At 30.8% G+C, this 14,177-nt stretch overlaps 1 protein-coding gene across 2 annotated transcripts in view; it reads right to left on the reverse strand.

The window, feature by feature from the left end:
* Positions 1 to 136: 136 nt before the first annotated feature.
* The window catches only part of LOC107445427 (zinc finger protein 488), a 110,919-nt gene continuing 96,878 nt past the window's right edge, over positions 137 to 14,177 (reverse strand). For both annotated transcript variants that reach the window (XM_071178836.2, XM_016059816.4), the window contains 3 exons: positions 4,915 to 5,081; positions 4,030 to 4,267; positions 137 to 1,764 (listed from right to left, as the gene is read on the reverse strand). In XM_071178836.2, coding sequence (XP_071034937.2) covers positions 497 to 1,764; positions 4,030 to 4,267; positions 4,915 to 5,070 — 1,662 coding nt within the window. In that variant the 5' untranslated portion in view covers positions 5,071 to 5,081 and the 3' untranslated portion in view covers positions 137 to 496. The remainder of the gene's footprint in view (positions 1,765 to 4,029; positions 4,268 to 4,914; positions 5,082 to 14,177) is intronic.

Genomic DNA, 14,177 nt, shown 5'->3' on the forward strand with positions numbered 1-14,177 from the left:
GGAAAAACTAAGTCATGATGAGTCAAAAAAGTAAATAAGTCCACGTAAATGTATATTTTAATTTGATTTGAACAACGCTGGAAAGAGAAATTAACACCATTCAGACATTTCTTAAAATTATTACGCATCTTAGCACTTTTTATTTTTCTTTCACAATCACAAAATTTCCGCATTAAGTCCAGTGCCAATACGTTTTATAAAGAGCTTCAGTAATGACTGTATAATATTGTTTGATTTATCTCTGTCTAATACGCCAATATTTAGTCATTCTGCCAATACCGTGGCTGATATAAGGTCGAAATACTAATCGGCATTTCTTTAACAAATCTTAAATATCATATTCTTTTCTACAGATAGTGTTCAGTCAGGTTCAAAGCATAAACGCGACAACATTGGTTAAGTGTTCTTTAAATCCACCAATTTAGATGACAAGGACCGTTTTTTTTTATTTCTTATGTCACAGTTAAGCTAACAAATTATTATGCAGCAAAAGTTTTTATTGGTGCGACGTCATATGCCTTGTCAAGTGATGACGTTCTCTGAAAGTTTCATTGCAAATATGACATCTCAACTTTTCCTCGCGTTTTAGTTTCTGAGGATCTGTTTCCCTCTTGTGGTGCGAACGCATGTGATAAACCAAATCACTAGTCATACGAAACGATGCATTGCACTTAGCACACCAGTTTTGCGTCGGGAAAGATAACGCGGCAAGAGATGGTGACAAAAACGGCAAAAGTGGCGTCGGGTAAGTTTTGACTCCGCCAAAGTTATCGACTGCTCGAGATTTAGGACCATAATGCATTGTAGTTGGCATACTTGGCATTCTGGGGTCACTGATAGTTGATGGTATTAGACCATTTAGTTCATAGCCATTTTCAGTTAGATTTGGTATCTTTCGCATGATTTTAAATTCTTCAGCCATTTTCAGCTGCTGATGGATATTTCCAGCTGGGTGTTTCATATTTGGCGAGAAAGCGCTTGTTACGCTATTGTCTAAAGAAGAATTGGCCAAACTAGATGGGCTGATAGCATTTTGTGAAGGTGAGATTCCTCCATAGGAGGTACTAGTAGTAACCGGATTTAGAGGATATGGAAATGGAGCAAAGTTGTTGGCTCCTGCATGAAACAGCAACTCACGAGGATCCAGGGATCCTGGAAATAAACCGGGAAAAGAAGACATGCTGGGATGAATACCAGAATTTGATTTATCTACCTTCTTAAAAGCACTGGTTCCATTTGTTTCACTCGGGATCGTATCAGAATTAGAATAAACTAATGAGTCGTAAGCCGTTTGGTTTGGTGTAGTGTTTGGTTTGAAAATGCCATTTTGTGACTTTGCTGCATTAGTAACTTTAGCTTCCGAGGTTTTCGTGTATTCATTTTCACATTCTTCACTTAACCGAAACTTTTTGGGAGAGCTGGTTAAGTCTTCTAAACTATTTAGCCTTCTTCTCCTTTTCTTGTTGTTTTCAGCGTGAAAATCAGAGGTTTGTTCCGGTGTAGTTTTTACAACATCTATAGGAGTGGAGCTTGGAGATGGAGGACTCAAAGGTTTTTCTTGGGATGCATTATCTCCCTCATTCATGTCAGTGAGAGTAGCTATATTGAAATTTTTGACCCTTCCGCCATTTTTCTTTTTCAAGGAAGTCTGCACATTCACCATTCCGTGATCTTTCCGTCTGCAGCGGTACATTAAATGAGCTACGACAGGAAATGGATTCTCAAATCTTTCTTGACAAAGCATACACTCAAATCGTTTTTCCCCTGAAAGAAAATTAAACATGAGTTTACATATAGATAGTTATATTTTTTTCTAAAAAAAATTAGTTGATTTTTAGTTTAAAAATATTTCTTCGTGAAGACTATAGTTTTACAAATTACTTATATATTAAAATTAAATACGTAGATTAGAAATCCTTAAATTAAAAAAATAAACTGGAAGAACTATGGTCATAGAAAAATGTATTAAACTATTAAATTATAGTTTCTGGAATTTTATAAACTTTAAACTAAAAAATCTAATTTACTGAAAATTTTTGCAATTGCTCCATAAATTACAATATCTTTTATTAGTTGAGATTTCCCAACGAAGAATTTACATCACAATAAATTTATTACATTTTAAGATACCACCAAGGAAAAAAAATTCCATTTAACTTATGCTTTTCTATGGCATTTTATGGAACGCATAAACTGAATAAAAAATCTGAACTCTGCTTGCAAATCACGTTTTATCTTCATTTTTTTATTTTATTACTCATTTGGCAAAATCGATCTTGGTTTGGATTTGGTGGCGTCCTCACATTTTTCAACTACAATAATCAAGAGTATTAATAATCAGTGAGCATGCTTTGCTATAGCAACCGCTGCTGTTTGATAATTTTGCTAGAATTTTTTTTTTTTACTTTTAATTTTGTAATGCATTAAGTTGGTAAGTTTAATTTTGAGTTATGGTACCAAAGAGATTCCATAAATGCTTCTTGAGTTATGAATAAAAGAGAATTTCATCATTTGAACGATATTTTTGTTTTTATTGTTTTAATTTAGACTCAGAAATTATAATCTACAGTTCAAACTAGATCATTTGTAATACTAAGTCAGGTGAATACCACAAATAAAGAGGGACCAAACTGATTGACACGGTCTCAAAAGTTAGAGTTGAAGCAAGAAAAAAACGTTGCCAAGGCCTAAACTTACCGAGGCTGAAAGAGCCAAAGCCAAAGAACGTAGACGGGAATACCTTAAGCGTTACACGCAAATGGAAAAACGAAAGTATTCCGTTCGCAAACGCAAGCATGAAGCCCGTCCCTCACAAAAGTACCAAAGTAGATGAGAGAATTGAACTCCACCGGAGAGCGAATGGTGGCTCTCCAAGCCCCTTTCTTGCAAATACGAGAACGGGTGTTGATCATCAGTTAGGAATAAAAGCATTCATTGTCAACGCTCCCAATGACTTGCACAAGACCATAGACTGTCCTCCACGCAATACAAATGATTCATTCACTATCCATGTAAAATTGAAAAAAAGCCTAGCTTTCAAATTATATTTCAGGTATGAACTTGTGAATCCGAAACGAGTGTATGATGCAGCTTACAATCTCCTTCAAACCCCATTGTACCAATCCCAAAATGCTAATATTGATCTCGATTGGCTGTTGAATGTCTATTTACAGAGAATGTGTCTGAGCTGCATTCAAATATGTTTGCGAAATTGTGTACCGAGTAGTTCGGGATTAACAGTTAAAGATGTCCAAGATAAAAACACAATAAAGTTGCTTTTCCAAAAAAAAAATTAGGAAACAACCATTTTGCGAATGTGTCACTTGTGATCGCCTTGCGGCGATCACAATTTTTTTTTCATTCTGTTTATTTATATAAATTCAATTAATAATAATATTAATTATTGATTTAATTATTATTATTATTTTTTTAGTAAAGTATTAGTATTGGATGAGGTGTGTCTCCATGTAAAATTATAAAATATATATTTTTTTATAGAATGCTTAAACATGTTTCAGATTCAAATTTTTTTTTCTTCAAGAAAATTGTGATTGAAAAATAATCGTAAGTCTGTATAAAACTCACGAGTCTGATCATTAAAATATTTAATTAACTAAAAATAAAAGTAGAATCCAAAAATGTTTCGGAAAGTAATATATTAAAACCATATCTTTTAACTCAATAATTCTGCTAAGTGTATGGTATAAGGTGTTATTGTATGTAAAAGCCAGAAATCAAATTGTTAGTTATCATGTTTAATGATTCTGTAAAGATCACAGGTTCGTGTTTGAAATATATTTCAAAAACAATTGTTCATTGTGTATCATACTTAAAACATGTGAAATTGTACTTAATTCGTATAAAGTCCTTCAAAATATATTCAATATATTCAATTTGCAGGTCAATTTCAGGCATTCTATACAAGAGTTAGGCATTCTATGAAAGGCATTGACGGTACTAAAGAGATGGATGTCCCAAAACTTATGAGTTACGGCTTATTAATGAAATAAAACAAATTTGTTGTATTACCTTCGACAACATTGGGAGGAATCATTGGTAACTTCAAAATGTCAGCAAGATCTTGACCAAACCAAGCTCGGAGCTCCTGTCCTTCTGTGATATCACGCAGTGACCGGAAGTACAATTGGCCACCTTTGACAACAATTTCAAGAGTCTGCTCTTCTGGGTTCCTTGCTGGAAGTATGTGGGCTAACCAAGAAGGTGTCTTTATTATCCCTCGAACGTTGGCTTGATCTCTTATATTTATCTGTTAAAAATTGATTATAATTAATTCAAATATTTTCATAAATATATTTAATACATTTAGACGGTACTGTTTGAAATGCTGGAACGTAAGACTAAAGTATCGTTTACATTTGCTACACCTATAAAGTGTTTGAACAATATTGTGTAGAAGTGTAGAACGTAGTTGCTCAATGGGAGCAAATTACGGTATAAAGTACCGACACTTTGGGAGTATGATCCGCAAAATCCAAAATCCATTTTTACCGTGAAATATTATACCGTAATTTTTAGAGTAGTATGTATTTATTTATAGTTATTCATTGATTTTACGGTAATTATTGCTGTAAAGATTACTGTATATCAGATTTTTTTGCTCCACAACATCTTCCGGTAAAAATAGATTTTACGGTAAAAAATACCGGCACCCTGTGTGCTGTTTTTTTTATAACCGAAATTTGATCCGGAATTTTTTACATTTAAAGCTCCAAATCCTTCTCCTATTATTGTTTTCCAAGCTAGGTTGCTTAGGTTTAACAAACATCCGATAACCTGTTATCTACCTTTTACATGCTCTGGTTACTTTTGGTCATACATTACATAATTTAGAATAACTAATTGCAGATATCCCTCCATGAAGTCAATGCAACATAAATATAAATTTGTTTATACCTTCAGAGCTTGCTTGGAAGGTGGTAGCTTATCGACACAACGCCAAGTGAGAACAGCCAAGGAGTCTGGAGATCCAGAAGTAAGAGGCAAAGGCCCTAATAAAGTACCACACGTGATTGGTTCTTCAGTGACGACGGATATGTAGGATTCGCTCATACTTCAGAAACCTATAAAGAATATTAACAACTTAAATTTCTGTGTTAAGTGCGATAATTGGATACTTGCACGTGACGTCATCGTGAGTAAATCGGGACATTTTAGGGCCAGAATCTAATCATATCCTGAACACACGTCGTCACTAAATCCAATAAAATCTGATTTAAATCAAATGGCTAGGCATAATAACTACACTTCTTCTCCAATTTGAAGTACCCAATTAGAAGTTGAAAAATCAGTCACAGATATAAGAGGATGTGATTATGTGATTATCATCCCGTACGCACCACAAATAATTAGCTCTCTGTAATTAATCGAAACCCTATTATAAAAAATATTATTTCAAATATTATGAAGTATTTCTTTTAACTATTTAATTTTCATTTGCAAGTTGGTTTAAAATTTCAGATCCAAATTTGTTAAGGCAGGGAAATTTGAGATGTGACCCAAACTAGAATCACAAAACCTTTCAAAGTGAAATGATTCGAAAGTTTTTCAATTAATTTAAATAATTAAAAATTTAAATAAAATAAAATAAAATTAACAATTGAAATAATTAAATGAAATTAAATATAAAATTTAAATTAAATATAAAATTTAAATTAAATTTTAATTTTTATTTTAAAAAATATGTTAAAATTATAATTTTAAAAAAATCAATTTTTTTTAACTAAACTAAAAAGTTAATTAACTTGAAACTGAATTTTAAAAAAAATTAACTAAAAAAATTAACTTTGAATTTTAATTTTAATTTTGATAACTTTTTATGTTAAACAGGAAATTTAGTTAATGGATTTCTTATTTAATTAACTAATTATATTATCATTTCATTTTTCAGTTCCATGATTATTTCGTTTATCAAATCTTTTATTACTTAGTTTCACAACGCACTCGATTATAATATTACTATTATTTTTTATTGCTGATATTATTATTATATAGTTTCTCATTGTTCTTGTTGATTTTACAAAGATTTGCTTCTCAATCTTAATATTACATGAAACCAACATTTTTCCTGTTATTTAGTTTATCAAGCATATTATTATTATTTATTATTATATATTATTATATTATTATTATTATATATTATTATATATTATATATTATTATTTCATATTATTATTATTATGTATCCTTTTATTTCCTCGTTTCTGTTTCATAAACTTCCTGCTTAAATAGTTCTTATTCCTTGTTAAAATCTGAAATCATGTGGAATTTTACTTAATTATGAATATTTAGAAAAATCATTTTGGAAAATATTCAAACCTATCTAAAAGCAAACCTATCAGTTTGTTTTGAGCCTTCGCTTGATAAGTTGAAAAACCCTTTTCTTAAAGAATGACACTTTTGGAATAAAACATTTTCACTGAATTCGCAAGTTGGAGAAAACATGTTATTTAACATGTATATTCACCAATTATCTGATTTGCCGAGAAAACAATCACAGATCTGTTTATGGTCTGATTATCTGATTATGCCCAAACTAATATAACCCCAACTACTTACCCCCCTTTTATGAAAAAAAATTTGCATTCATTATTCTGTCTCTTTTCAAGTTAATTATATCGATTTCTCTTTCATTTATAAGCTTTTCGCAGTTTGAGAGCTATCAAAAACGAAGCTAATAACTACAAAACTAATTATGTTAGTGTGATTGAACAAAAAATATTCATATGGATATGGAAATTTTTTTATTATAAAATAACATATTTTTAGATAGCGTAGCAAAAAACCTACCTAATAGGATGTATTTAAAAAATTAAAGCTAACAATAATTGATTAGTTTTATGTCACAAAACATTGTGACACAGTATTACTTCTGAACAAAGTTAAATAAAAATTTGAAGACTTTGCAAAATCATGTTAAGAGACAGCTTTTCTGCATTCGAGAAAACAAACTTTACAACCTGTAGTAGCCATCAAATGCTTGAAAAACTTTTTACGATTTTCTTAATGAAATCTCAAAATAAGTCAATTTTATATAGTTATGCATTGAACATTACTCCAGATATTTGAGTTTCTTCGAAATATTACTTGACAAGCTCTTTCTTCCCAAGTTCTTTCATTAATGTGTGAGTAATAAAAAATAAATAATTGAAAAAAATAAATTGATAATAATAAATTAAAAAGAAAAAACTGAAAAGAAACACGTATAAATGTGAAATTCATAAGAAACGAAACCATAAAGAAAAATCCACTACCAAATTTAATATTTAAATTGCAATATAATAGATTAAGTAATAGATTTTTGAATTTTAATAAACTACTAATTCTTTGCCTACAAACCATTTATTTTAATTTCAAAATGCCTGCAAACCGTTTATTTCTGATTAACAACCACCTTATTAAATTAATTAACAGAAAAAGACCAATATTATATGTTTTTAAGCAGCTCCATTTTTTTACAAAGCATAACCTTAGTACATTTCTATAATACTAGATATTTCATTGCTTCCAAAAAATCGCTTAACTTGGTTTTTTTTTACCAAGCTCTAATGTCAAAACCCATATTAAACTGCCCATGTCAGAAACTCGGGTAAACATTTAATTTACAACAAACACAATCATAAATGAAAATACATTACAATGTTTAATACTGAAATAACTACAAGTTAAATAATTGCTTCTTAAATTTTGGGGAAATGGACTATAAGAGCGATAGCAATAAAATATATTCAAGACGTTTCTGTGTCATTAAAAACCTCCTTATTTAATGAATTAGTGGAAAAAACTAATGTTATTATTATGTTTATGTGCAACTATATATTTTTACCAAGCCTGATCTTAGTATCTATAATCCTAGATCTTTCAAAAAAAATTTCTCAACAAGTCTTTTTACCAAGCTCTAATTTCCAATAATGTCAACATCCATATTAAATTGTCTAGATTAGAAAATCGCGTAAACATGTCATTTATAACGAACGCAATCAAAATTGGAAATGCTTTGCGAATTTTAATACTTAAATAATTATTAGATAAATAATAGCTTTTTAAATTTTGAGAATATAACCATTATATCTGTAGCATAAAAGTGTACTCAAACCATTTTTTTTCTCTCTCTAAAAACCATCTTATTATAGGAATTAAAACAAAAATTCAATGTCATATGTACATGTGCAGTAATGTGTTTTCACTCTAGCGTGGTCGTAATATGTTTCTCTAATCCTAGATATTCCATTGTTCCCAAAATATCCCTCATCATGCTTTTCACCAATTTCAATTAATGTCAAAATCGAAAATAAATTGTGGAGATTAGAAACTCGTGTAAACATGTAATCCATAACAAAAGCAATCATAAATGAAAGGCCATTACAAAGTTTAATACTGAAAAATGTTCTCCAGTCTAATAGAAAAAAAGAGGGCAGAAGCAGTTTATAAATATGCTTTGAGCGTACTGATTTAAAACCTCTGGCACTGCACCAAAGTTAATCGAATTCAACAAGACAAAAATAACCTGTGATAAGACAGAAATTAAATTTTTTCCCCATCTCCAGCTCCAGAAAGTGCACACACATGGCAACTTTCTACAAGCGGTCATCCATCATGGAAATTAAAAGTTGAAGAGATATTTCTCTCAAATATAATGGATGGTCACTTCATCGGTGGGAGGATCAGGATGCTTGAGAGCAAGAAAAAGATGTGGAAGAGCAAGGAAGACTTGGAGTGGAACATTGGTGGGTGGAGTAGAACAGCATCCCTAAAGCGATGAAGGAATATCTTCAGCCAACATATGCGACTTCTGGAGTTGGGATGAATTATGGAAGAGCATGAGAATCTTCACGGACCATCACCCTATGTCTGGCCAGCTCTCTTTTCCCTGGGGTTTACATGATGAGAAATGGCGCCAACATTCATTCCTTCACCAGTTAACCGTATTTATGACCAGCCATGGAATAAAGTTGATTTTTATTTTCAAGACGGTGTGTTGATGGTGACTGAAGGTTAATGTCTCATATGCAATGAATGTTGAATATATAAACACTAAAATCCTTTCTGAAAATTTATGTACTTTTTCATAAACTGATAGAAAAAAAGATTTGGGTATCTACAAGAAGAGAAAGGAGGTATATTTAGGATTTAAACTATTTTGTAAATGTATGCATATTTTTAGAAATTCTTATTCAACTATAGTATAAAGTTGATTTTTTATTTTCAAGACGGTGTGTTGATTGCCATTAAAGCTTAAAATACTTCATTTGGGATGAAATTCAAATATATAGACACATTTTTTCTGAAAATTTATTTTTTCAGTGTAATTTTTCGTGAGCGCGGTCCAAAGTTTGGACTCCTTAATGTTAATTTTACTTTTTGCTTATTTCTCCTTATCTCGAAAACATTTTAAGCAAATTGAAAATTTTTTGCACACTCTTATAAAATTTGTTGACCCAAAGATAATTCGGCCCCAAACAGTAAGTTTCAGCGAATATTTATTATTTATTATTATTTTATTTAATAATAGCCAAAAACGTCTTGAATTGTTAAAGTATAAAATTTTTTCATCATGTTAAAGTATTTAATTTTACGTGGCAAGATACAAAACTTGACAGAAATTGATCCAACAGTTTCTGAGAAATCGAATTTTTCAATATACGACTTTTTTACTTTTATTATAGGATCGTTCTCCTTACTAAACTATAGGGACCACATTTCCCCCATTGTGGCTACCCCCTATATTTTGGGGATCAGAAAACCGAATTCGTCAAAAAGGGTATGTGCATTCAGAGAAAGAAGTTTTTTATGGCTCATTTCGTAATTTAAAACATCATCTGCACCAATTAGCATATTTGAAGTCATCCTCTCGAACCTTTAAGATTGAGTCCTGAAGCACGAAGATCCGATCACTCTATCAAACTTGTTCAAAGTATTTTTTTTGGTGCACTGTATATGATGATTATAAAATAAGTTTGTGTGGTAAGGATTTCCATTCGAAAAAACGGAATAAGGGTTTGTGTAAAAGCATTTTAAAGCACACGGTTAATTCAAGGTTTTAAAGTCAAGTGTTAAAATGATTTTCCTGCTCTAATGGTTACTGTTACCTTGTTTCTTTGGGAAAAAAAATAAGGTGAGTGTTTGTATTTATATGTTTGAAGTGGAATTAATCGCATAATGTAATAGTTATATTTTTCTCACTGTGAAAAACAGAATTCAAAATATAGTTATTGAAGTTACGTTTTACTTTTTCTAATCATTATAGCATTATAAAGTACTGAGATAAGGGGGTGTTTATTCACTGGATCTCCAAACAATGAAAACCCAGTGAAGGAACAAGTGTTCCTTTACTGTTTCTTTTTCTAAGTTAATGAAAATAAAAGATAAACTTTAATTTTCTTGTACCTTTAGTGATGCTCCGCATCAAAAGTATGTTAAAAATACGAAAAATAACTTCTAAACAGTGCGAGAACAGGCATGTTCCTTTACTGGGTATAGATTTCCAGTATGAACAGTATGTTTTAATTTGCTGACACTTTAATTTTCAATTCATGATTACAAAAAAAAGTTAACATTTTCCAAGTATTTATATGTTATAATTTCAAGAATAGGCTTGTTTTTAAATATTTGTATGGCTTATAAATTCATAAAGAGCATTAAAAAATAACCGAAATTAAGTGTTCCTTTACTGGGTGTTCATTCACTGGTAAGAGCTGTTCCTTCACTTGGTCTTCTTACTACTTGTTATTTGAGCCTCCAAAACTTTAAAACAAAATTATGTAAGTTCTCTACAATTTTTTTTACATAATTTGCAATTAGTAACAAATATGTTGACACTGTCATTTAACTAAAATTATGAATTTTGAAATTAATATGATTTTTCAAAAGGCAAGCGAAGCTTAAGTGTTCCTACACTGGTTAGTTTACCCTACGATACATGTTTAAGCAATAAAAACAAATTAATTGCGTTAAATTCTCCCTCAGAAAACAACATTACTCCAGATTTAACTCATGTCAACCCTGTGTCTATTCTAAACTCAACTGCAGCGATTTCTAGATTTCTCGTATCCTCTCTTACAAAAGCATTCAGTATCTTTTTAAATTTTTAACTAATATTTCCCAAATTACTTCGAGAAATATTTTAAAATTTTCCTAAGACACTTGTCAGAGAATTGTATGCAATTAAAAAAAATTTGTTAAAAACTTTTCTTTCAACAAAAAACAAACACAAATCTTTGCGAATCAGTGCTCCACCGAGATATGAATCGATATTTGCCAAATTTTGCACATTTAGTAACTGCAACTTTAAGCAGCTACAAAGAGTTAATGTGAAAAACTTGCTTTTAAGCACTTAGCGTTTTTATATGAATATAAAAGGAGAAATATATTTATCAATTCTGATTATCCGAATTTAAAAATCGTGATTCATGGATCTCCTTCAAACAAGTTTACATTTTTTTTCCTGCTTTTTATATGAAACAAGAATTTATCGTGTTAATAAAGAAATAGTTTTTTTTTTCAGTGCACTGTTCTGAATTACTTGTTCCTCCTTGTTCCGGCTAACTCTTTGTTTACTAATAAAAGATAATTAAGGGTACATCATGTATGAAGTTGCAGTTAATAATTAGAATATTTTTATTAGTTTTGATATCACCACATCAATTAGACGTCAGAGAATAAGATTCAAAAAAAGTCTAATTATTAAAGTTTAATAGTTATTACTAATTTAAAAGGCTATTTATTATTATTTCACACTGTTCATAATGGATAACAGTGAAACTTTTATCAACGAATCCTATTCCATCACATTTCCTTTCCACAACGGCTAAATGAATTGGCGTTTAAAAGCCTAATTACACAATTTTAACAAGCAATTTTCCTCGCCAACCCATAACTCAATAACATGAAGTGAGCGTCGCAAATGAAGAGGTTCGTTTTATGAGACACAACAAGATCCTTCAATGACCTTGTTACCATGATGGAGTATTATGAGACTCTCTGTGACTCTCAAGTGCACGACAACCTGACATCCCAGATAGAAGATTAATCACTTGCCAGAGCCTCAGGACAACCCCAACTGAGTCCAAAATATTATAACACAGTAACTGCAGAATGTTTTGGCGAGAAAACCCTCTGGGCGATCCTTAGCATCTTGGCGATGGGCATCTACAATCCGCTTATTCGGCAATTTCTGGAACTGGAAGATTGGGAAGTGGGAGAACTGCCCCCAGAGCTCCTCTTGGATCTTGCAGGGGGAATGAAGCATTGAGATGATAATATGGGGTGGGGGGAAGGAAAAGACAATTGGACTCAACATCAGTGATGATGGGATAGAATAGAGGGTGGGTGACAGTATGATTCAGTTTTGGAAAGATGGTTTTGAAATGCGACGGTCTAACGGACTGCTAGATTCTTTATCGTCGGAAGAATCGTAGTTATTGCTTGCTTGGAAATTATTCTAACTGTAAAGCTCCTTTCAAATAATTAATTTAAAGAGCTTACATTCAGACTGTATCATATTTAATATTATTTGTTTGAACGGCAGAAAATTTCCTCATCAATTTAAATCTTCCCTTAATTGACGAATAAAAGTATCGATAAAAGGAAAACATATTTTGAAAAAGCGTTTTTGTTCAAGTAAAAGTTTTGGAATATAAAATATGTTTGCATAATCTGGTGCAAGTTTAATATCTTTCAATAATTTCAATACACTTTCAACGCAATTTAATAAATAATACTTGACGTAATTCGAATAAAGTTCTTTTCTGGTAATTCATTTAATGATTTTTATATAGTTTGCATTGCAATTAATTTTATTCACTTTATACGATACAGCATTAAAAGAGCGTTCCCACAATGGGATACATGCAAGTGACGAAGTGAGGGTATTTATATCCTGATTGGTTGTTGAAACGTGGAATTTGTTAACGTTAGCAACTGTTCTTTCCATTCTATTTCGAGTATGTTTATCGAGTATGATGTTTGGAATACGCAATAGAATAGTATCAGTTAGTAATGTAAAATATATTCGATAATGTTAATACCAAAAAATGAAAAATACTAAACAATTTACTCTGACGTCATCGCAACGCATTTTTCAAAGTTTATTTTCACCATACTCACAGTAAAATAATCTATTTTCAAAACTAATGCGATTTGATTTGTTTATGCTATGAATTTGAAATGAAGACACCCTATAATTTAATTAATCTGTCATATTTTTATTAATTTATTTTTATTTTCTACAATGTTACATGTATTAACATATTTCTTATAGAAAATATGAAACTAGTTAGAATTTGCGTACCTGTACTTTAACATTAGAAAAGAATAGCCTTGAGCACCAACAGGAAAACTCTTTCCATTGGTTCAGCAAAAATCCATGCTTGTTCTTTTTCACTAATAGGAAATAGTACCTGCGTTGCCTAAACTCTTCATCTCCTCCTTATTCGCCTTCTTATAAATATTTTTATTTATTCCACATAACGAAGAATAGAAATTTACCGGCGGAAAAGAAATGGAGTTAAGACGAAAGGACAATTTTATAATGTTCTATTACCATTGATGTCATTCTCCGCCATTTTCATTTCTCGCCTTCAGCTATGCATCGCAATATAAATGTATATCTATTTCTTTCTGAGAGATGGTGAAACTAAAATTGTATATTTAGCAGCGTGTGTACCGATTGTTTTTCGCCATTTTCGCTGAGTGGAGGTGGGAAAAAATGCAAAACGACATGGGAAAAGTGATTGTTGAAAGTTACCAAAAAAAGCTGAAAGCAAATATAAATGAAGAGGGTGTTTGAAATTTGATCGAAAAAAACAGAACTTTGTGAGATGGAAAAAACTGGAAATTGCAAGAAGTAAATTTTATTAAGCTTACTTTTGTTTGAAATGAGAAATGCTAAATGCTTTTATTCAACTTTTGAATTGAAAGTTGGCAATTGGATGTTTGTTTGGGTTGTTTCCCAAAACTTTAAAAACGTCGAGGAAGTATTGAATACTATATAAGTAACTAGGTAATTTAGAATTCTCTGAGATTAGTTAGGTGAAATTGTTGAGCGATTTGGAGTTCTTTAAAAATTGAAAATAACCATTAACTATTTGTTCTAAAATGCGTATAATACGCCCTATAAGAAATAATATATAGTAAAATAAAAATTATACTCTAAATAACTA

The sequence above is a fragment of the Parasteatoda tepidariorum genome, chromosome 6 (genome assembly GCF_982258835.1).
Source record: "Parasteatoda tepidariorum strain Cologne lab strain chromosome 6, Ptep-v5.0, whole genome shotgun sequence".
In the NCBI taxonomy this organism is placed as follows: Eukaryota; Metazoa; Arthropoda; class Arachnida; order Araneae; family Theridiidae; genus Parasteatoda; species Parasteatoda tepidariorum.